Source organism: Rhinatrema bivittatum, chromosome 3 (assembly GCF_901001135.1).
Source record: "Rhinatrema bivittatum chromosome 3, aRhiBiv1.1, whole genome shotgun sequence".
NCBI lineage: Eukaryota > Metazoa > Chordata > Amphibia > Gymnophiona > Rhinatrematidae > Rhinatrema > Rhinatrema bivittatum.
In genome coordinates this window covers 436,171,762-436,196,919 of record NC_042617.1, presented here as the reverse complement: position 1 = coordinate 436,196,919, position 25,158 = coordinate 436,171,762, and the positions used below count along the sequence as shown (strand labels likewise).

The 25,158-nt window shown below is 42.7% G+C and overlaps 1 protein-coding gene and 2 non-coding genes across 3 annotated transcripts; all 3 read left to right on the top strand.

Moving 5' to 3' along the window:
• The first annotated feature begins 455 nt into the window (after positions 1 to 455).
• Positions 456 to 15,091, top strand: RPS7 (ribosomal protein S7). Its single transcript, XM_029595802.1, has 7 exons — positions 456 to 530; positions 1,004 to 1,085; positions 1,452 to 1,523; positions 5,309 to 5,452; positions 9,892 to 9,956; positions 14,047 to 14,197; positions 14,976 to 15,091. Exons 2-7 carry the CDS (start codon positions 1,011 to 1,013, stop codon positions 15,051 to 15,053), a joined length of 585 nt encoding a protein of 194 aa, XP_029451662.1. The 5' UTR covers positions 456 to 530; positions 1,004 to 1,010; the 3' UTR covers positions 15,054 to 15,091.
• On the top strand, positions 3,852 to 4,075 carry LOC115088892. Its single transcript, XR_003855966.1, has one exon. It is a non-coding gene; the product is annotated as a small nucleolar RNA SNORA73 family (small nucleolar RNA).
• LOC115088891 lies at positions 14,437 to 14,659 on the top strand. The gene has a single exon (XR_003855965.1). It is a non-coding gene; the product is annotated as a small nucleolar RNA SNORA73 family (small nucleolar RNA).
• Positions 15,092 to 25,158: the final 10,067 nt, after the last annotated feature.

The following is a 25,158-nucleotide window of genomic DNA, read 5'->3' as shown; positions in this document are numbered from 1 at the left end:
TTTTCCGTAATCTTCAATCAATCAATCAATAAATAAATGTTGAATTGCAGGCAACACTGTGCGTTTTCCAGAACGCACCTTTCTGCATCGACCAGAAACGAAAGGAACAAATTACAAAAAAAGTCTCAAATCAGTTAGATTAAATTCCACCCACACACTCCATTGCATATCCCTATCCCTCATCTTTTGTAACAGCCCGACTAGATACAGAAAAACTTTATCAGAGGACTGGCCAAACCACCGACAGAGAGCTTCTCCCACCTGCTTTGAAGCAGGAAAACGGCTGCAAAAGAGAGGACTTCGCTGATTGACCGCAAATGGGAGCGATAGTTAAAATACTGCCGGCGGAATCGTTTCTCTCCCACTCTTCATATTCTACAGCTGGAATACAAAGAGGCGGGTTGGAGGACTCACTCAGGCTTAGCTGATTGGCTGCAGGTAACCAGGAAGTAGAACTGGAAAGCAGGCCGGAAGGGGATTTGGGTGTTCTCGCGAGATTTCGTTCTCTTTCTAGGCCGTTGTAACGAGAGGTGGGTGTCTGGAAGCTCCTGCCGGACGGGATTTTTTTTTTCCGGTGCTGTAAAATAATGGTTTTACTGGGACTTAGCTTCCCTTGGGTCTGTAACCGAATGTTGCGTAGGGGTGGGGGTCCGGGGGCGCGGAGGATGGTTGTAGATTGTGGTGAGAGTGGCGATTGGGACGCGGCGGTGGCTGCACTGTGGCTCATACGGGTTCCTGGGCAGGAGGCCGTAGGGACATGTGTAACGCGAGGGCGGCCTCTCTCTCACTCGTGTGCTGGAGTTGCAGCTGCTGGGTGGGAGCTTTGTTCAGCGGGAGTCGTGCTGGCTCTTTTTGAGGTCCTGGCCTATAGCTCTTATGTACGACAGACTGCGGCCTTTGGTACAGATGTGCTCGGCGATGGCCGGGCCTAGGCCTCCGATGGTGGCGTTTAACCGCTCGAGTCTTGTCTGTTCTTCAGAGTCCCTCTGCTTCTTGCCCACAGAAAGGCCATGTTCAGCTCGAGCGCCAAGATCGTGAAGCCCAATGGCGAGAAGCCGGATGAGTTCGAATCTGGCATCTCCCAGGTAAGTTCCGTCAGTATAGATCGACGAAGATGTATAATTTAGTTAGCTCTATTGGCATCAAACTTTATCATCGGACGTGTTGTAAGTGCAACATGCTCAGTATTGGAGAGGACGGGAATACAGGCACTGAGGCACGGCCGAGAAAGGATTAGCTGCTATCGGGGAGTATTGGTAACATTTGGCTTATCTACGACTTATAATTTAAGATGAGAGATAAGAAATGCAAATTGATATTGTGGAGGACTACAGCCGCTAACTCGCAACTGAGAATATAATGGCTCCTTTAGGTACAGAGTAGTGGTGCCATTTTTTTTTATTGTAAATGGTGTGAGTAATATCATCTCTAACTTTTTTCTTTCTTTGTAGGCTCTCCTAGAGTTGGAGATGAACTCTGATTTAAAGGCTCAGTTACGAGAGCTGAACATCACTGCAGCTAAGGTGATACTTTGATAGTTTGTTGTTTTTTTTTTTGCCCATAAAGATGCAGTCGTTATTTGGTAGTAATGTAGATTATGCAGTTATACTTTTTTTTTTTTTTAATTTTAACCTAGTGGTTTGTAACTGAAATACATTCATCTGGGTGTGCAGTAAATCTTCAATGTTGGCTTCCCTGCATACTAGGAGGGCCAGACATCAAGGCTTCAACCATGGTTATGAGATTGGACTTGAAACTATGATAAATCCATAGTGTTTACACTTTGCTATACAAATCAAAATGGTTTACTGTTTAGCCATTTTATATATCTTTCCAAATAAAGATCACACTGGTTTACATCATGATATACATATGACTTGACAAAAACCATCACTTAGTATATTCATATAACATACAATGTAGAGAGAGACACAATGACTAAAGATCTCAGGGGCACATACATTGATTAGTTTTTGGGTGTGAGAAGATATATGGGGATGAGCAAGCATTTTTAACTGTATTGGTGGGATATGAGGGTGGTGGAAAAGAGAAGTTTTGGTTTCAGGATTATTTATTTTTTGGGAGGGGGGTTGGGAAGTGATATGATAGGATTGAAAAGTTCTATGGTATTGTATAAAGTGCCATACAATGCCATGAATATGCTTATGTAGCTATTTGTGTGGCAGCCTTGTCCATAGCATTTCCTAGTATGGGCACCCAAGATATCAGAATGGGGTGTACATATTTGGCAACCTAAAACAATGCCTTAATAGTTTAAGTATTCTTTGCCTTTGGAGTTAAAGATGGACAACAGATATGTCCTCTGCTCCTTGAAATGAAAAAGGTGCTGTTCTTGATCAATGCAGGCAAATATTGCCTAGAGTCAAATGAAGCATGACACTTATGCCCTTGTTTTATTAAAACAGTTTCACTTGTTGGTAGTGAGGAGCACCCTTTCATTACGGTTTTCGGCATACCATACATGAAGTTCTCTAGTGAGTTCTTTTTTTGTTTTAAAAGTGAATATGCCAGCCTGCAGGGTCAAGTAATAATAGTGTGCACTACCATATGGAGGGATGTGGATTCAATTATTGGCTCTGGTCTTTAGTTTCTTGTTTCTGCTGAAGTTGCTGTGTGGACTGTGGGCAAGAAGTGTGTACCATGGTGACATCTAATGGCTCAATTTATGGCCCAGATTGCAGCATTCCAGAAGCATCCCTGATGCATGGTACCTAGGCTGAGGGCTGGACTAAGGGTGATTGAAATGGGAGGGAATGTTTCAAGGTAACTACTGATGTCAAATCCTGGCCCTGGGTTTGACACTGCTAGAAGTTCAGTGGAGCAGGAGACCACTCTATATGTTTAAATATTCACTATCTAAACAGCCCCACTTTAAGAGCTAGATGTGCTTAAAAAAAAATTTCCAGTTACTGAGGAGGTGAAAAGCTCAACACGTCTGAGGTTTTAATGATGCGCAAACATCAAACCTTTTCCATTGGAAAGGAAACAGAACTAGCTATAATGAAATGAAACTCCAGGGGAGATGTGGAACCCACATCTGGAAATATTTCTTAATGGAGAGGGTAGTAGATGTCTGGAATACCCTTCTAGGGAGGTGGCAAGGATGAAAACTAATTCAAAAAGGCATGGGGTAAACACTGGATCCCTAAAAGCTAGAGGTTGGCAATAAAGTAAAGGGTGCATGAGGGTAACCTGCACGGAGTGGAGTTTACTACCCTTAACAGAAGCATGGGGATTACTATCTATAACCAATTAGCCTTGATTTTGATGCAGTTACAACATTGCTCTCCACTTCAGCAGGGGGTGAAAAAAGGGAAATTGGATTCAGGCAAGTGTGAAGGCTGGGCTCTGTCTTTCACAGTTTGGGGTACTGATATGCAGACGTTAGAAAACAAGCATAAGACTGCTTCTATTGTAAAGACAAGAAAAGCATATTCAAACAGCATTATCTGAATTATCAAGCAGGATGCTCATCCTGTAAAAATGTTGCTAGCACTAACTTTATTATGGGTTTGACAGTTTAATTTTTGATTGTAATTGGTGGCCCGCACGGAGCAGCGGTTGCTGCCATGGGAAACTTGCTGAGGAGACTAGATCATTTGGTCTTTTCTGCCTTCATTATTATGCTACTATCTAATCCTATGTTGGTGAAGGTAACCGCTAATCTTAAACCTTTTTATAGCAGATGCTGAACAGGATTTTTTTTTTTTTTTTTTTAGTTCATTGGGGCAATTTTTATAAGAATTCTGTTGGATTTTTAAGTGGAACTTTAAGCTGCAAATGTCCTTTTCATTCTTCATTGTGGATGTTGAGGTTAGTTTGTCTGAAACCCAACGTGGACACCCAGTGAGGTTGCTCTCACATGGCTCTGTCCAGGTGGTGTATGGGAGCGTAGCACCCATTGGGTGCAGTGACGTATAGTCCCGTTCCACGACGTTGAACAGCATGTTTGCCCCTGGCTTTTGGGCTGGCAAGGGCAGCGTCCTGTATATTCCTACAACTTCCCAGAGTCTCTGGGCGGTTACTGGGGAGACAAACCATGCAGGACACAGAATAAGACATTTTTAATAGATCTCACTTATTACATAGGAATTGAAACTGGACCAGAGATCCTCGGTCTTTTAATGTAACTTATAGCACAAGATAACATCTCTGAGGGGGAATAAGGAAGCTGAGTTTAAATGAGAATTTAAATGAGAATTTAGAATATTGGTCATATTTAAAATGTGGTGGGTTAGAGTATTGCTGGTTAAATGTGTAGTGAGAGGTTCTTTGTAAAAATGATTAAACTGTACTTCAGCCTTGCCCTCTCCTCTTCTTCCTCCCTCCCCCCCCCCCCCCCCCCCCCCCCAAATAAAGGAAAAAATATGTACTTTTCTCCTTGTTTGAGGTCATCCCAGCATCTGACATCTCTTCCTTCTCACACTAGCTGTGCCTGTACATGAGCTTCTGCAGGGGCACACTGCTGCAGAAAGCCTCATTGTACTACCCTGGGAGGAAACTAGCATTTCATTAGTGCAGTCAAAGCCTCAAATGTTAAGATTTTTGATCAACAACTTCTTTGTGGTGCATAGTATTATTTTTCTTTACCATCTTGTAATTCCCCTTTAAACCTCATCGTAAACAGTTTTTGGGCTTTTCTTAGTGGAGACTGAATATATCATTGGCAGAGAATAGAAACATGTCAGCAGAAAGACCATATGGCCCATCTAGTCTGCCTATCCCACCCAATTTAAGCATAATTCCCATGACTTAGAGATCCCCCTGTATTTATCGCATGCTTTCTTGAATTCAGATGTTTTTGTCTAGCACCTCCACTGGGAGGCCTTTCCATGCATCCAGCATACTCTAAAGAAATATTGCCTAAGATTGCTACAGGCCCCTCGTTCTAGAGCCTCCTTTCTGTTGAAAGATTTATCTCCCATGCATGGAAGCCTTTGAGATATTTGAATGTCTCTCATATCTTGCCTTTCCTCCAGGGTGTGCATGTTAGATCTTTATTTCCATATGCTTTTCTCACAGTTTAACTTTTTGATTGCTGATTTGGAAATCAAGGTGGTGTGGTCAGATTTTGTCTAGCTTTTACACCTGTGTATATCATTGGTAGTCAACGATAGGGTGCCAGCGTTCTTGTTCTTTATTTACACCTTTTATGTTGCTGTCATGTGGCTGTGAGACAGGTGATACTTTACCAGAATCAGCTACATACTGTCTCATCAAAACTTCAAATTCCAGTGAATTAGTATATCTAGAAATGGTGTGGGCTTTTTTTCCTTAACTTTTTTAGGAAATTGAAGTTGGTGGGGGTAGAAAAGCAATCATCATCTTTGTTCCAGTTCCTCAGTTAAAATCTTTCCAGAAGATCCAGGTGAGGTTAGTGCGAGAACTGGAGAAGAAGTTCAGTGGCAAACATGTGGTATTTATTGCTCAGGTGAGTTTTACTCGACTGGTTTGTTTTTTTTCTTGTTGACCTGTGAAGTGTACTGTGCTAACATCCTTACAAAAGGAGTCTAAAGTATTCTGTACTTAACTGTATGTTTTAGAATATAAATCTAATGCTATCATGGTGTCTTGTGTACTGTTAATTTTTCTTCCTGCTTTTTCCATCTCATTCAAATTGCCTTTTCTGGGGCTAGAGTGCCATGAACCTTATCGGCTCCATTCCCTGTTCTGAGCCTAGGAACACTTATCGCAGGCTCTCTAAACTGAGCATACACTGGCCCTTAACTATTGCCAAACCACCATGAAAAAAAGAGGGAGCAGGCCCAGTGAATGCAACAGAACCAAACGAGAATCCCATTCAGATTTCCCTGCAGAAAGCTTCTTGCTAATTTCCAGTAATGTATGCCATCCAGGAGTTGATTAATCTGAAATGGGATACCTCAGAAGAAAGTTTTAAAGGGGGGCTGAGTGGAAGCTTTATATCCTCTACCGGTGGCAGAGGAACGTTTAGGGAAATGCAAAGTGGATGCACTGGTCTGTGCCATCTCAAAGCGAACTATCCAGGTGGAGGAGGAATGGCCTTAAAGGATGTACATGATAGATGGATTGAGACTATCCTTAAACAAGCCTTTTAACACAGTAGCAATCACCTTATAGATTGCTTCTTATTTGTGCGTTGGTAGCACATTCGTGCCTACTTCTCTCACAGGAGGTGGCTGATTTGAGTGAACCCGAGAGCAGCTATGGAACCCGCTGCTTTCTATTTAGCAGACACTGGCTTGGATTTAGTCCATACCTCAGCCAGAGGAGTGACCTTGTGGTAGAGGCCAGAAGGCAGCTATGGCTGTGAAATTGGTCAACTGATGCAGCCTCCAAGCCCAACCTTACAAAGATGCCCTTTAAAGGATCACTCCTATTCGGAAACAAATTGGAAAAACTGGCAAGTAAATGGGGTGAATCTTAGTCCCCCAGCTACCGGAAGTTAAGAGGAAGGAGTTGCAATGCCCCTTGCCTATGAGGGACTGGCTTAGGGGCGCACTCTGGTTTTCTCTATAGAAACATGACATTTTAGAGGTCTCAGTCCTTTCATAGTTAGCCCAAGAGAGGTTCAGGATCATCCTGAACCTCCCAATGAAACTTTACCACCTCCTCTTCAGAACGAGGAGATAGGGGGTTGACTGTCGTTTTATCAAAGATGGGCAGAGATCACTTTGGACAAGTGGGTACTGGAAGTCATATGAGAAGAATATGCACTGGAACGTCACAGTACTCGGGACATATCCATGTCTCCTTGCCACTCCCAGCACAAAAAGCAGTCAGTGGAGATTACTCTTTTAAGGCTCCTCAGGATGAGGGCTGTAATCCCAATATCTACACCCCAGGAAAATAGGGGGCATTTTATCTATTTCATCATTCCCAAGAAACAAGGTTCCTTTCACCCCATCCTGGACCTAGAGGGTCAACCGTCCACTACAAGTGAGTTTATTTCCTCATGGCAACATTACACTCCATGATGGCTGTACAGCCGGGAGAGTTCCTAACCTATCTGAGGCCTACCTACATATTCCAATCTGTCAAGAACAATGCTTCCTACGCTTTGCAGTGCTGGGTCGCCATATCTGTTCTGGGCACTGCCCTTTGGCCTAGCCACTGCCCCAAGAACATTTTCAAAGATTAATAGTGGTTGTGGCGGCAGCATTGATAAGAGAAAATCCTGGTACACCTGTATTTGGACGACTGGTTGATCCAGGTGAAGTCTGTGGGAGAAAGTCTGAGTGACCAACAGGGTGACCTCCTTCCTTCAAGAACTCAGTTGGGTAGTAAATCTGGACAAAAGCAATCTCAAGCCTTCCCAGTTGGAGTGTCTGGGAGTCCGGTTCAACACAGGGCAGGGTCTTCCTCAAGGCCAGACATACAGAAGTTGATGCACTAGGTGTGTCAGTTGATGAACACAATATGCCTGGCTGTGTGGTGTGGAGCTATCTCCAAGTTCTCTGGCAGAAACTTTGGAAGGAGTGCCATGGGTGAGAGCACACATGCACCCACTTCAATGCTCGCTGCTGTCTTTGGAACCTGCAGTCTCAAAACTATTCGATTTGGCTCTACTTACTGATGGGAGTCTGCAGTCACCTCAAGTGGTGGTTGTAGGAGGCTCATCTGAGCAGGGGGTGTTCCTGTCCTCCCTGAACTGGCTGGTTCTTACAATGGATGCAAGTCTTCGGGGCTGGAGAGCTCACTGTCAGGAACTCATAGCTCAGGGACATTGGATAGAGGAAGAGGCTCTCTGGAACATCAATCGCCTGGAAGCCCAGGCAGTAAGGATGGCCTGCTTGCAATTCAGCCACAGACTCCAGGGTCAAGGAATCTGTATGTCTGACAAGGCAACGACAGTAGCCTACATCAGCTGCCACGGAGAAACCAAGAGTCAGCAGGTGTCTCAGGAGATAAACCACCTTATGGAATGGACGGAAATAAATCTATAGACTCGGCCTCACATCACAGGAAAAGACAATGTCAGAGCGGACTTTCTAAGCAGGGAGAGTCTGGATCCAGGAGAGGAGTGTTGTCAGCTGAAGCTTTTCAACTGATAGTAGATCACTGGGGTCTCCCATCAACCTGCTGGCTACATCCCACAGTGCAAAGGTTCCCCAATTCTTCAGTTGTGGAAGATAGTGGTCCCTGGGGATCAACACTCTTGTTCAGACCTGGCTGGGAGAAGTTGTTATATGCCTTCCCTCCGTGGCCCCTGCTGAGCAGGATCACTTGCAGAATAAAGCACCACAGGGTATTAGTCCTACTAGTAACTTCAGATTTGGCCCAGGCGTCCATGGTATGCAGACATGCAGAGACTCATGGTGGACACACACAGTGCCTCCCACCACACAGGGATTGATCCTTCATGAGCATCAGACTATTCTCTTAGTCTGGCTCTTGAAGGATCGCCTGATGAAGTGAGGATATTCTGTGGCAGTAATTGGCACCTTGCTTGATGTTCTGTCCCTAGCATATGTGCAGGTCTGGAGAGTATTTGAGGCCTGGTGCAAGGAATGCCTCTTCTCCCCCCCCCCCCCCCCTCCCCCAAGGCAGTCAAAATCCCACTTTTTCTGGAATCTGTGCAGGACGGCTTGAATAAAGGTTTCACCCTTAACTCCTTGAAAGCACAGGTAGCAGCTCTCCTCTTTCAGGGGCGAGGGTGAATGGAACCTCCCTGTCGGCTCATCCAGATGTAGCCCATTTTCTGAAAGGGGTGAAGCAACTTCAGCCACCCCTGAAATGTCCGGTTCCCTTGTGGAATCTTAATCTTATATTGGAATTTTTGACAGGTCCCGCCTTTCGGCCGCTGCAGTCTTTCCTTGGGTTTGTCCTTAAACTGTGTTCCTGCTTTTCATATTAATCAAGCCATTCTCAGAGACCATGCATATGAAGGTGAAAGCCCCTCATACCTTAGACTGTAAAAGGGCCTTGGCTTACTACAAGAGAAGAATTTAGCCTAATCAGGCTTAACTATTTGTCTCCTCTAATCCTAACAGACTGGGCATAGTAGTAGCCAAATGCAAGTTGTTAAACTGGCTAGCAGACTGCATCATGCCTTGCTACACACTAGCAGGCCTACAAATTGCAGACATTTCCAAGGAAAATCATTGGAACCATGGCTGCATCAATGGCTCATCTACAAGCTATATCAATTGAAGAAATCTACAAAGCTGTAACTGTCATTAGTACACACCACTCATTACTGTCTCGACAATCTCTCAAGGGTTGATAGTAAACTTGGACAAGCAGTTTTGTGTAGTCTGTTCACCTAGTCGTCTACTGTAAACTGTGGTGTCCAGATTGCTTATTTAGTAAATAGTGTGCCGCTGTCCTCTGCTTGGGGCTCCCAAAATCTCATGGGTAATTCAGCCTTGCTTTTTGATTGAAAAAAGCAAGTTCACTTACCATGAACAGTGTTCTCTGTAGATAACTGGATGAATCAGCCATGTTAAATACCTTCCTGCCTCCCTAAAGAAACAACTACCTAGCTAGAATCCTCTAAAGTCAACTGAGGGGCCTCACAAGGCAAAGTCTTGAATTCAAATTCCTACACATGCTCAGTAGAGCAACTGCTCTACTAGTAAAGGGGTCTCTTCCATGACATTGCCCTTGTGTTGTGGCAAAATCATTGCATTGCCTATGGAGACATTTTTCAATAAGTAAACTTACTTTGCTACCCTTAAATTAAAAGGGCATTAATCAAAGATGCTCACTCCCCACAGAGTAGGGAAGTGTCTTACCCCATCCCCAGTAAGGTTTTCTGTAGACTTGTGCCCCAAATTTGAAAGCATTTTAATGACATACGTAGTTGATAGTTGACCTGTGTGTGATTGGAGTAGATTGTCACAATTGAATTGAATTGATCCTAAGGTTGTGTTCTGTTTCTCTTAACAGAGGAGAATTCTACCCAAACCAACAAGGAAAAGTCGTACAAAAAACAAGCAGAAGCGTCCCAGGAGGTGAGTCATGTAAGTTATAATACCCCAATGGCCAGAGCTCTTGCTGGCAATGAGGCTCTTGTCTGGAGGCATTGCTTTTATAAGTGGTGAATACCTAGTACAATTGAATGGCACAGTATTTACACTTTCTTCTTATAGCTCTGCAGTTCAGTCTTCTAACAGGTTTATATGGCTGTTCTGTCTTGCACTAGATCTTTATAGTTAAGAATTTGGGTGAGATACAAACTAGCATAAATGCAGAGCCAGATTTAAAGTTGCAAAATCAGTAGGACACTTTGCACCTGAAAGCATTTTCCTTTCCTTGGTATTGCCTTTTATCACGGAGGCATTCTAAGAGTAACCAAAATAGTATGGGTCCTGATTTGAGGTAAACATTTGTATGCTTTGTTTGAGATGTAGTTGGTAGTGCTAGTCTTGCTTCGATCTAATTCATAACTTGGATTGTAAGCTTGGAGACAAGCAAATACTTATGGTACATGAATGTAATCAGCTTTGAAGTGGCTAACCAGTCATAAAAGATGGAATATAAATAAAATGAAATGCCTTATCCATGCCGAACCAGTGGCTTATGTTCCCCCTGTAAATGGAGAAAGCTTTCAGGCTTTTTATTCTCTAACTTTGGTCCCCCTATAGCAGTCTGGTGTTGCCTTCAGCTCTTCAGTATTTCTCAGTCTCCAGCAGATGGTGTAGATATATGAGCTAATGCACGTATGAGTAGGCTGCTCCTGGGAGGGATTTTTCTGGTGGAGACAGAATAGAAATACCAAATTTAATCTTTGTTCTGGACTGTCAGTATTATACCACTGACAACCGGAAATTTCATAAGTGAGTCACTGCCTGTTGGAGTTGGTAAGCAAGATGTGCTCTCTGGTACTGTTGCTTTCAGCTTTTCCTACAGCATTAGGATCAGTGGGAGGAGGTGGGAGCGATGGCACTGGAGAGAAATGTTTATTGCAGTGATGCTGTGCCTCCTGGAGGAGAAGAAATGGCATAGGGTTTAGAAGTGTGAGGGGGGGAGAGGCTGGAAAGAGTAACAAGAAAATTAGGGGGTGGGCTGTAAGAATGAAGTGCCTGGGAATGGAGAAGTTTGTAAGAAGGCAGGCATGGGAAAGAGGATATGGATATCTAGAAATTGTGGTTTTTCTTCAGAGTTGTTTTTTGGAAAGGGTGCTTTGGGAGAAGAAACTTAGTGCATTCTGGCACATATGCTAGATCCACATCAACACCTAAATTTTACTATCTGCAAAGTAAGCAGAAGGATAGAGGAGACCCTTCTTAATGTTGCCTAACTGGTGAATTCTGGCACTTATCTAGAAAACAATACCAGAAAATGTTGATCATAGTCTTCCCCCTTTAATACAGATCTCAGGTTGAGTAATGCTCGTGAGGGAAATTTTTTGGCTTGTCAGCTAGACCTGTATCAATGAACCCTTTATTTCCACAAAACTAAGTAGCATGCCAGCTTTATTAGAGGCTAGATCAAATCCAAAAGATAAGCCAAGTCCCATAGGTGGAAAATCATCTTTAGAATAAGCAGCTGTGATGGCACTCTCCAAGAAAATGGACAGTTTGCTAACATGAAAAATATTCTTTGCTCTCTGTGCTGCATAAGTGTAGTAAGTTAATGCAAGGGAATGGCTTAACTATTTTCTTCAAATTGAATTGCCTTGCTGGTTAAAACCTGATCACTATTTCTAAAGTGGCGAGTTGCCATCAAGCTACCACAAGAAGATTGTGCATACTACACACAGTTGTATAGTATTTGTGAAAGTACAAAAGAAGCCTATAGTGCTATTTCACATGCAAAAATTGTTAAATGGAAGTCTTACTGTTACACATTGAAATACATGAAATCCATACTAATATTTAATAAGCTAATTGTATTTAATCGGGCTTGATTTAAATACACTCCCTCTTTTGGTAAGTACATATTTCTAGGAAACAAATTTCTTAACCTGTGCATTAATTCAGTGTGTTAATATTGATTAAAGTTTTCAACAATACTTTGTCCTATCAGACTGGTCCAGCATGGGTGGATTTTGCAACCCCCCCCCCCCCCCCGTGTTTCTTAAGGCTCTTTGGGGCTTTGTTTTGAGTGGTGGCCTGTGGTCTTGTATCCAGAGGGAAAGAAGTTGGGACTAGGATTGCCAATTGGTTCCAGTCTTTCAGGACAGGTTGATCAGTTCTGACTTTTACCTCCTTGTATGTAGTCTTGTTTTTCTAAAACTGCAATAGGGAAGTCAGAGCTACAAATCCTGGGGTAAAACCAGGACTGGATCAACCTGTCCTGAAAACCTGGAGCAGAGCTATCCAGCAGTTGCTCCTTTACCAAAATTTAGTCTAGAACGGGAGGAGACGTGTTTTACCCAGAGACTGTTGCTCTGTCTGAAGTGATGAAACAGATTGGGTTAAAACTACATTAAAAAATGGTCAGACCACAAGAACACTGTAAGCTAACTAAGAAGGCCCTATTCTTCTCAAGTGGATAACACATCACATGGGGGAATGGAAAAATCTTATTGTTTAGACGCTTTGAAATCCATGCTAATTATATTAAGCTAATGGTATATAATTGAGCTTGATTTAAATACACGCCGTCTTTGGGTAAAATTTCACCCCTGCAATCAGTCTATGCAGGGGGTAAAAGTTTAGTGGTAAATTATGGCTCTTGAGCAATTAGACTCTCTATCATCCACCTGGGAGGAATAGGTCCTTGTTAGCCTATTAGGTTTTTGTCCTCCCTGCTTGATACCTCAGTCTGGTCTTGAAGATGTTGGTGTCTCCTCTCTGAGCTTCTTTGAAAGATCTTACCCCGAATGCTGGGTGTCTAGTGGCAATCTGTCCAGCACAGTGTATTTCAGAGAGATTCAAGCAGTGTCTTGTAGGGATCTTTTCTTGTTCATCCTTTTTGTCTACTACCATCTACCTTTTTTTTTTCTCCTAAGGTGTTTTTGGCATGACATTTGAATCGGTCTCTCACTGATATCTCTAAAAATAAATGTCAGGGTGTGAACAGATCCTTAAAGTATCTGGATGTTCACCAGTTTATTTGGAGGTGACTAATTCATTTTGTAGAACTAACAGACTTTCTTATTTGGAGGACCCTGTAGAGGCAAGGCAGCCTGTACAGCTATCTTCAGTCTGGATAGTCTCTTTAGCGAGCTCATGACCTTATTCATGCCCATTCTACTCCGGTGCAGTAGTCTTGGGCAGAAGCAATTGCGGTAACACTGGACGATGTCTGCAAAGCAGCTACTTAATCATTCTTGCATTCCTCTGTAAAGCATTATTGCTTGGATCTTCTTGCTAAAGTGGACACAGCTTATGGAGCTGGTGTCCTCAGGGTGGCCCCTTACTTCCTCCCTTATTATTTGGTACTTCCACTTGTAAGGAGTTGCTGGACTGTTTGTATCAGGATGAAATGTAAGGAGAAATGTTCTTACCAGTTAATTATTTCCATGAATCCTTCTACACCAGTCTAGCACCCTTCCAGGGAAGTTGGGCCTGCTGGAGTCCAAGGGGCCTGATTATTGTGTATAAATATTAAGAATCTGGTCTTCCCTTGACCTGTTTCCTCCTTTCTATTTGTTTTTTTTGTCCTGCTCCTTCCATTCTCAGACAAGAAGGTGCTCATTGAAAGCGCTTCTCTGGGCATATTCGTGGTGGTCTGGTTTTGTTTGCCTATATTGTTCCCAGTGCTTTGTCAGGGGTATTCTGAAGCTTGTGTTGCACCACCTATACATAGTGGCAAAGATGTCATGGAGAGTCTTTGCTTTGTGTATCTGCTCGTAGGGGGATATAACCCACTTGAAAGGACTCACTGGAATCCTTTTTAAAAATTATTTTTACCTGAACTTGAATTGATATTAGTCCTCCTCTGGCTAACATGATTCTGGAAGGCATAAGGAGCTTCTTCCACTGTCAGCAGTACCTCATAATGGACTGCTGTTTACAATCTATTTGATTACCAACCTGTAGGGGGAAGAGGTTGTAACTGCTTGCAGGTATAGGTGAAAGACAAGTATTCAGAAACCAGATAATACAGATTGGCTGCTGTCAGATTGTTAATCTGCCTGGCAATGTCTTTCAGCCGCACATTGACTGCAGTGCACGATGCCATTCTGGAAGACTTGGTCTTCCCAAGTGAAATTGTGGGCAAGAGAATTCGTGTGAAACTGGACGGCAGCAGGCTCATAAAAGTCCACTTGGACAAAGCACAGCAGAACAATGTTGAACATAAGGTAAAAATTTAATTACCAAAATATTTGAGGGTATGTATAGCTATTTATATTTTAGTTACTAGTCCAGTATTTGAAAAATGTGATTTTTGTTAGTATCTTAAATATACAACGAATAAATGAATTGCTCTGTGTCAACATTTTTTTCTATTTAAACTAAATGAGCTAACTGAGAAACAGCAGCCTGAGGTATTTAAGTTTCTAGCTGAAACTTTTCTGAATGTACTTGTCCTGTCTTAAACCCAATGTGGACACCCAGTGAGGTTGCTCTCACATGGCTCTGTCCAAGTGGCATATGGGAGCATAGCACCCCTGGGTGCAGTGACGTATAGTCCTGTTCCACAACATTGAAGAGCATGTTTGTCCCTGGCTCTTGGGCCAGAGAGGGCAGCGTCCTGTATATTCCTACAACTTCCCAGAGTCTCTGGACAGTTACTGGGGAGACAAACCATGCAGGACACAATTATTTGAGAATGCAGTTTGTGAATTGTTAAAAGGGTACATTAGTTAATCTGGCCAGAATTAAGGGCCACTATGGTGCAGTTTTGGTGGTTCAATTTACAAAGCATTTAATGGCATAGCCTAACTCCCCCCCCCTCCCCCCCCCCCCCCCCCCCCCCCCCACACTCTCCTGACATGGTAATGTATTAATACATTTATATACTGCCAAGTTGCAATTCTTAGTTTACAAATGCATGCACAATAAAATACAAATCCATGAAACAAAAAAGACTAAAGGATAATATGTAAGGCTTGTTACTAATTCAGCATTTCTTTGCAGGTTGAAACATTTTCCGGGGTCTACAAGAAGCTCACAGGCAAAGATGTTGTATTTGAGTTCCCAGAGTTCCAGCTGTAAAGTGTGACATGATGAAATAAAAAATTCCTTGTTTAGTATCTGTGTTCCTTCTTTTTAAGGGTATTTCTAATGCTTCTATGTTACAGATAAAGTAATACTGGATTTACAAGAGTTTCCAAAAGCACTGATCAGGAGAACTGATATAATGTAACAAGGAGAGCAGGAGAAATGGAGGTGCCAGAGAAACTGCACTTTGACCCCTTTTAATAACCAGGGCTTCTATGAGCTATGACCAAATATATTTTATATTTTAATACAATTTTCAAAATATAGCTTTTCTTAGTTACAGTGAGAGGAAACCTTTTTTGGTATAAATGTAATATACCTGCTCACATTTACCTACATTCTTTCTCAAGCAGGAGTACATATATATAATTACAACTTGTTTTAAATTCAGACAGATTCCGAATAATAAACTACTTTTGCTTATCCTTGGTAACCAGTTTTCTGTCCATTCATTTATTTCACTTAATCTTGCCCCATAATTCCATAAACATTGATGTGAGATACAAATATGCTGTGGTATTTTTAATTAAGCTATTCTGAAGAACATTTACAAAATAAAAACTGGTTAAGCTTCCATTCTAACTCTTCACTGAAGGGCTGGTCCAATTATAGAAGGTCCATACCAGAGAGAGGAACCTTACTTCATGGCACTGGGTGACAGCAAAGCAGATATGTGCACAGATGGTATACTCTGTCCTTCCTGTCAAAGGAAAAATGTGGAAGATTGCATTCTGGAGATGTATAGATGTCAGTATTCAACTTCCTGGACCTCAGGATGATATTCCAAAGACTTAAGCAGAAGTGGGGTGCAGCCTCTTTCAAAACAGACTGGCAAACACACTATGGAGGGCTTTACATAAGAACATAAGAAATTGCCATGCTGGGTCAGACCAAGGGTCCATCAAGCCCAGCATCCTGTTTCCAACAGAGGCCAGAACCTGGCAATTACCCAAACACTAAGAAGAACCCATGCTACTGATGAAATTAATAGCAGTGGCTATTCCCTAAGTATAACTGATTAATAGCCATTAATGGACTTCTCCTCCAAGAACTTATCCAAACCTTTTTGAACCCAGCTACACTAACCACATTCTCTGGCAACAAATTCCAGAGCTTTATTGTGCATTGAGTGAAAAAGAATTTTCTCCGATTTAGTCTTAAATGTGCTACTTGCTAACTTCATGGAATGCCCCCTAGTCCTATTATTCAAAAGTGTAACTAAGAGTCATATCTACTGGTTCAAGACCTCTTATCATATCCCCCCCTCAGCTGTCTCTTCTCCAAGCTGAACAGCCCTAACCTCTTCAGCCTTTCCTCATAGGGGAGCTGTTCCATCCTCTTTATCATTTTGGTTGCCCTTCTCTGTACCTTCTCCATCGCAACTATATCTTTTTTGAGATGTGACGACCAGAATTGTACACAGTATTCAAGGTGCAGTCTCACCATGGAGCGATACAGAGGCATTATGACATTTCCCGCCATTCCCTTCCTAATAATTCCTAACATTCTATTTGCTTTTTTGACTGCTGCAGCACACTGAGCAGACGAATTTAAAGTATTATCCACTATGATACCTAGATCTTTTTCCTGGGTGGTAGCTCCTAATATGGAACCTAACATCGTGTAACTACAGCAAGTGTTATTTTTCCCTATATGCAACACCTTGCACTTGTCTACATTAAATTTCATCTGCCATTTCGATGACCAATCTTGTCTTGCAAGGTCCTCCTGTAATGTATCAGTCTGCTTGTGATTTAACTACTCTGAATAATTTTGTATCATCTGCAAATTTGATAACCTCACTCATATTCCTTTCCAGATCATTTATATATATATTGAAAAGCACTGGTCCAAGTACAGATCCCTGAGCCACTCCACTGTTTACCCTTTTCCACTGAGAAAATTGACCATTTAATCCTACTCTGTTTCCTGTCTTTTAACCAGTTTGTAATCCATGAAAGGACATCGCCTCCTATCCCATGACTTTTTTTTTTAGTTTTCGTAGAAGCCTCTCATGAAGGACTTTGTCAAACACCTTCTGAAAATCCAAATATACTACATCTACCGGTTCACCTTTATCCACATGTTTATTAACCCCTTCAAAAAAAATGAAGCAGATTTGTTAGGCAAGACTTCCCTTGGGTAAATCCATGTTGACTGTGTTCCATTAAACCATGTCTTTCTATATGCTCTACGATTTTGATCTTGAGAATAGTTTCCACTATTTTTCCCGGCACTGAAGCCAGGCTCACTAGTCTATAGTTACCCAGATCACCCCTGGAGCCTTTTTTAAATATTGGAGTTACATTGGCCACCATCCACTCTTCAGGTACAATGGATGATTTTAATGATAGGTTACAAATTTTAACTAATAGATCAGAAATTTCATTTTTTAGCTCCTTCAGAACCCTAGGATGCATACCATCCGGTCCAGGTGCTTTACTACTCTTTAGTTTGTCAATCTGGCCTACTACATCTTCCAGGTTCACAGTGATTTCGTTCAGTTCGTCTGACTCATCACCCCTGAAAACCATCTCTGGAACTGGTATCTGCCCAACATCCTCATTAGTAAACATGGAGGCAAAGAATTCATTTAGTCTTTCTGCAATGGCCTTATCTTCCCTAAGAGCCCCTTTAACCCCTCTGTCATCTAATGGTCCAACCGACTCCCTCACAGGTTTCTTGCTTTGGATATATTTTAAAAAGTTTTTATTATGAGTTTTTGCCTCTGTGGCCAACTTCATTTCAAATTTTTTCTTCGCCTGTCTTATCAATGTTTTACACTTACCTTGGCAATGCTTTTGTTTTATCCTATTTTCTTCAGATGGATCCTTCCAATTTTTGAAGGATTTTTTTTGGCTAAAATAGCCTCTTTCACCTCACCTTTTAACCATGACTGTAATAGTTTTGCATTCCTTCCACCTTTCTTAATGCGTGGAATACATATAGACTGTGCCTTTAGGATTGTATTTTTAAACAATGTCCAAGCCTGTTGAACACTTTTAACCTTTGCAGCTGCACCTTTCAGTTTTTTCTATCTATTTTCCTCATTTTATCAAAGTTTCCCTTTTTAAAATTGTGTTAGAGCTGCAGATTTACTTATTGTTCTCCTTCCAATTATTAGTTTAAATTTGATCATGTTATGATCACTGTTGCCAAGTGGCCCCCACCACCGTTACTTCTCTCACCAAATCCTGAGTTCCACTAAGAATTAAATCTAAAATAGCTCCCTCTCTTGTTTGGTTCCTGAACCAATTGCTCCATAAAGCAATCATTTATTACATCCAGGAACTTTGTCTCTCTAGCAAGTCCTGATGTTACATTTACCCAGTCAATAGTGGGGTAATTGAAATCTACCAAAAATATCCGGAACTTATGCAAAATACAACGATTAGGTAAGCACTGCTGAAAAACATGTACAATATTATTTCAAATTTGATAAGTGAATTATTTAGAAAAATACACACACTGACTTATCTAGGACCGTCATAACACCCGTGGTCTGCATGCATTTGATGCCTATGTTCTCAGCCACTTTGGGTCATCTTTAATCATTGATCCTATAAAATTTAAACTTAAACAGTCTTTTTTTGTTTTTATAATTTTTACATTTTTTATATACTCATGTAGTATGTGGAAAAATACTTCCCTTAGTAAGGTGAAGTTTTACTGTCATGCAAGTCCCGCTCAGGTACTTCTACTGGCATATAAGAGCAATACAATTACCTACTTGTTCGGCATTGCTGCTTCACCATACAAGTCTCTTCCTCCGTTCACAGTTTTTATGGGCGCCACCACACTGCCACATTTGCCTAGATTCAGCGCCACCGCGCTGGTCGCCGAGATCCTGCTTTGCCGCACGGGTATCCCCCGTTTGTTGTATACTGGTGCCGCCACGCTGGTTCACAGAAGTCCAACGTACGTTTCGCAGTGATTGCTGCTTCAGGGACTATAAGATATACTCAAGGAATACTTTTTAAGAATACGTTTTGAATTCCACATCTGTATCCAACATTTGCCATGTTTCTATAAGAAACATGTGCTTAAAAAGTTCACCATGAACTTCCACACTCAGCAAGTTGCATACCTCGATCTTTTGATTACTAGGCAGTCTGATTCGATTATTACCACATTATATCGCAAACCCAACGATCGCAATAACGTTTTGAGATTTGATAGTTTTCATCCGAATACATTTAAAATGAACTTACCAGTTGGTCAATTCATGAGGTTGAGATGCATATGCACAGACTACAAAGAATTTAAGGACCAAGCACAGAATATGGCTCAGAGGTTTTTACAACGTGGATATCCAGTCTCCAGGTTTAAAAAGGCTTATCGCAGAGCTTTATATTCAAACCGTGATTATTTGTTTCTGCCTAAAAATCAGGAGGATTCTAACCCCCAGACCCTGGTGTTGAGACACACGCTGGCAGCCCCTGCTATCAGCAGAGCCATTAGACAACACTGGAGGATTCTACAAGAAATTCACCCTCAGCTGCAAGATCCCATCCGGATAGCCTACTCAAGAGGCCAAAACATCAGACAGAGTAGTACACTCTAGCATATATAATCCATCGATGGTGGTGGAGAATATAATATGCAATGGGAATTGTTCATACTGTTCTCAAAAAGCTTCAATCTCTTCCATCCAGATATCCATGGGTAAAATTGAAAGCCTGCCTCAATCTGATTGCAACACATCATATGTAGTATATGCAATCTTCTGCCCTTGTCCACTGACTTATGTGGGCATGACCAAACGCCCAATACGTTACAGACTCACAGAACACAAATGTCTGAAGATGGGCAGAATAGATGAACCTTTAGTCTCACATTGTAAAGATACTAATCATGTTTATTCTGATCTCTGTTGGACAATATTGGAAATTGTTGCGGAGCATTGGAGAAGGGGAAATAGAATTAAAAGACTCCAACAAGCTGAACAAAAATGGATATTTCAATTACAGTCATTAGCCCCTCATGGGCTCAACAAGGACATCGAGTGGATTCACTTTATGTGAACCCTCACCAGGTTCGCCAAACACACACAGGTTAGCCAACTATACTCAGGTGAGGCATGATTAATAACATTATAAGCAGGTGCAACACAGTAGTCGACTCACATAGACGCCAGAATCAGGACATGGCGTGAAGCTTGGGTGAGAAACAAGTTACGGATACAAGGCCCCTGGGATGTACATATTTAATTGTTTTGAAGTTTGTGTGATTTAGTATGAAACTTTGTTCTTATAGAAACTTGGCAAATGTTGGATACAGATGTGGAATTCAAAACGTATTCTTAAAAAGTATTCCTTGAGTATATCTTATAGTCCCTGAAGCAGCAATCACTGCGAAACGTACATTGGACTTCTGTGAACCAGCGCGGCGGCGCCAGTATACAACAAACGGGGGATACCCGTGCGGCAAAGCAGGATCTTGGCAACCAGCGCGGTGGCGCTGAATCTAGGCGAATGTGGCAGCGTGGTGGCGCCCATAAAAACAGTGAACGGAGGAAGAGACTTGTATGGTGAAGCAGCAACGCCGAACAAGTAGGCAATTGTATTGCTCTTATATGCCAGTAGAAGTACCTGAGCGGGACTTGCATGACAGTAAAACTTCGCCTTACTGAGGGAAGTATTTTTCCACATACTACATGAGTATATAAAAAATGTAAAAATTATAAAAACAAAAAAAGACTGTTTAAGTTTAAATTTTATAGGACCAATGATTAAAGATGACCCAAAGTGGCTGAGAACACAGGCATCAAATGCATGCAGACCACGGGTGTTATGACGGTCCTTAATAAGTCAGTAAGTGAATTATATTTAGAAAAATACACACATCAAATTTGAAATAATATTGTACAACGTGTTTTTCAGCGGTAATTGAAATCTCCCATTATTATTGCACTGCCAAATTGGTTTGCTTCCCTGATTTCTCTTACCATTTCATCATCTGACCATTTTGTCCAGGTGGACGGTAGTATACTCCTATCACTATACTCTTACCCAACACACATGGGATTTCTACCCATATAGAGCATTTACTCTGGACATAAAGTGCCACACCCCACCAAGTTGATCCTCCCTATCATTGTGATATAACACTGTCCCATTGGTTATCCTCCTTCCACTAAGTCTCTGTGATGCCAATTATGTCAATCTCATCATTTGCTGCTATACACTCTAACTCCCATCTTACTACTTAGACTTCTGGCATTGGCAAACAGCCATTTCAAAGTGTGGTTTTTGCTTGTTTTAACAATCTGCTTTTCAGTTGTTTGGGATAATTCAGAAATCATTAGCTTTGGTGATTTTTTACATATAGGCATATGAACTATGTTTGCTTTTAATGGAACCTCTCTGTTGGGATGCCCTAACTCTCCTGTTTCATTAGTAACCTTCAAGGATACATTTCTCCGAACCATGCACTGCTGAGTGACTGTCTTGTTCTAGTTTAAAAGCTGCTCTAGCTCCTTTTTGAAAGTTAGTACCGGCAGCTTGGTTCCACTCTGGAATGGTGGAGCCCATCCTTTCGGAAAAGTTTCCCCAGTTCCTTACAAAGCTGAATCCTTCTTCCCTGCACCATCTCTCATCCACGCATTGAAACTCTGGAGCTCTGGCTGCCTCTGGGGACCTGCATGTGGAATAGTAGGCATTTCAGAGAATTCCACCCTGGAGGTTCTGGATTTCAGCTTCCTACCTAAAATCCTAAATTTGGCTTTCAGAACCTCCCACATTTTCCTATGTCGTTGGTGCCCACATGTACCACGACAGCCGGCTCCTCCCCAGCACTGTCTATAATCCTATCTAGGTGACGCGTGAGGTCTGCCACCTTTGCACCAGGCAGGCAAGTTAACAGGCGGCCCTCACGTCCACCAGCCACCCTGCTATCTCGATTTCTAATAATCGAACCACCAACTATGATGGCCGTCCTAACCCTTCCCTCCTGGGCAGTAGCCCTAGGAGATTTGTCCTCAGTGCGAGAGGACAATACATCACCTGGAGAGCAGGTCCTTGCTACAGGATCACTTCCTGCTACACCAGGGTGATGTTCTCCTACTGGGAGACCTTTCTGATCCAAGGCAGCACTGGCTTTAAACTAGGCATTTTGGGGATGGGTGAAGAAAGCATAAATAAGTAGAACCTTAGGGGGAGGGGGAAAGATGTGGAAAGCTATGTATGCTAATGATCAGTCTCTAGGAAAGAAAGCCTCCAATCTAGAGGCAGAGACTGAAAAGAATATAATTGCAGTCATAGATGGTACAATTGTACCAGGCTATAATTGATTCAGGAAGACAGCAATAGAATTGTAAGGCTAATTTCATTGTAGTTTAATATTGAAAGAGAAAATGGAACATCTATATATATTGGCGTGAGATACAGACCTCTGTTGCAGGCAGAAGAAATGGTTAGAGATTTATTTATTTATTTATTTATTATTTTTGTTATACCGAGTTTCATGACAGATATCACATCAACCCGGTTTACAATTAACAATGTGTGTAAAGCATAGCGTAACGTAATAAACAATATTCCCAATAAACTGTGAAACTTTAAATACAGTGTATCAATACCGTGTGTGAGAAAGTTACAATAAAACAGGGGAAATTAACTTGGAGTTGGAAGAGGGGGAAAAATTGAACAATGCAATATATAGATTTAGTTGAGGATTGATAAAATTACTATTTAGCAAGGGAGACCAGGTAGATAAATTAAAACAAACTACCCAGTGAAAATCAACTTTGTAAATTTGAAAGGCACATTGTATAGAACCAAACTCAAAAAGGCTGAGTTTTGGGGAGTAATAGTTTGGAGGAAAAAGACTTCAGATGCTAATCCTCAGGCTCAACACCGCCTTGTGAATTGTTAAGGCAAAATCATTAGTCAAAAAAACCCTTCATTTCCTAGCATGTAGCCAGATAGACTCAGGACCAATATTGTGCTCTCCTGATAGCAGATGGGAGACAGTCAGATTTCAAAGCTGACGTCAGCCTACATGTACCTGTGCAGCACGCTTAGCTCTTCAGTATTTCTCAGTCTCCATAACAGATGCGGACACTATACCAAACAGAATTGTGTGAAATTTACCTTTTGAGAGCCCCGCTTCTCCGGTGCAACCTAACGGTCCCTCCCCCACTTGAGACTTTCCTGAGGTGAATTCCAATATCCCTCAAGCGGTGAGCCTTGGTCCGACAGCCGATCCGGCGAGGACTTAGCCCCCAGAGTGGCTGTAAGGCAGCGAGTGCAGTTTCGAGCATGGCTGTGAAAGCATTTCCCTCTCTCCTCCACAGCTGGAGATAGTCTGGTAATCGCCAAGACCAGGTAAGGTAGAAACCTTTACTTCTAAGTCTCCAAGGCTCGAATAGCCGTACCATCCTTCCTCCAAGGCTTTAAAATCGGGTTGTGCAGCCCTCCTTGGGCAGGCCCCAATTCATTGAGAGGGTCCACATGTGGAGATCGGGGAGGGGGGAGGGGGGGGGTCGCCATCTTACCTTCGGAGTCGTCTGCGCCATTTTCCCCCCTCGACCGGCGGTACGCATGGGGCAGGGCAGAGGCCCCGAGCGCCTAACTTAAATGCTTATCTATGGGGTGAGCGCACAGCGACACGCACAACTAGGCCACAGGCACAAACTTCATTGCCCGTGTCAAAACAATGGCACTGCCATCCAAGGGACCTTTTCTTTGCCCAGCCTGCCACTTAAGAGCCACGCAGCCTGAATTGGAATCCCTCCTGTGCTAACAGGCCGATACAGTACAGTGCACTCCAGCACGCACTGTTAGCCTGCTATTGGACGCGCGTTTTCCCTTACCCCTTATTCAGTAAGGGGCGGAAAACGCGCGTCCAACCCGCCGAACCTAATAGCGCCCTTAACATGCAAATGCATGTTGATGGCCCTATTAAGTATTCACGCGCGATTCAGAAAGTAAAATGTGCAGCCAAGCCGCATATTTTACTTTCAGAAATTAGCGCCTACCCAAAGGTAGGCGCTAATTTCTTCCGGCACCGGAAAAGTGCACAGAAAAGCAGTAAAAACTGCTTTTCTGTGCACCCTCAGACTTAATATCATGGCGATATTAAGAGTAAAAAAAAGTTAAAAGAAAAAACAATTGGAAGTCAGCTGGCGGCTGTTGGGTCGAAAACCGGACCCTCAATTTTGCCGGCATCCAGTTTCCATGCCCGTGGCTGTCAGTGGGCTCGAACAGACGGCGGCAAAATTGAGCGTCGGCTGTCAAACCCGCTGACAGCTGCCACTCCTGTCAAAAAGGAGGCGCTAGGGACGCGCTACTGTCCCTAGCACCTCCTTTTGCCCGTTTTTACCGCCAGGCCTAATTTAAATACTGAATTGTGCACCATGGCAAGTGTCCCACGGACTTTACTGAATCAGCCTGAAAGTGAACAGAACCAGGGAGAACCAAATCAAGACCCTCTATAGCCAGGAGCAGAATCTGGAACCACTGATGGCACTCTGGACTTAAGTATTTCCAACTCTGTGCCCCCACAGGAAAATTCCTCCAGGGTGGCCACTACAATTTCCCCTGCGATCAACATGGCCCCAGGAGCCTTCTGGGTGGAATTTTTTAAAGGGCTGCAAACCTTTGTCCAGGCACAACCAGCCCCTACTACCCACCTAACTTGAGCACTTCCTGGCCCCTCCCGAGTTCCTCGAGATATGTCTCTCCTAACCAAGAGCATCCCTGATGAGGATCCAGACACCTCCAGAAGAGCAAACATTCCCTGGAAGGAAAAATTCCCCTAGGGATGGAGCAATACTGGACCGTGCTCCGATTCTTCCACAAGGATGAATTACCAGCCCTTGTGTCCCAGACTATGAAGACGCTGGGTCTTCCAGGCAAGGAGCCCACAGTGGAACCAAAGAAGAATCCCATGCTGGTGTACCTCCATAAGGCCTCATACTATTTCCCTATGTTTGAGCCCATTAAGGAACTGACTGACCTGGAATGGAATGCTCCAGAGGCCACTTTCAAAGGGGGGTGGGCACTAAAAGTCCTATATTCGCTGGAACCCATGGCTCAAAACGCACTACGATTCCAGTGGAGGGGGGAGCTGCAGTGAAGGATGCCCAGGATAGAAG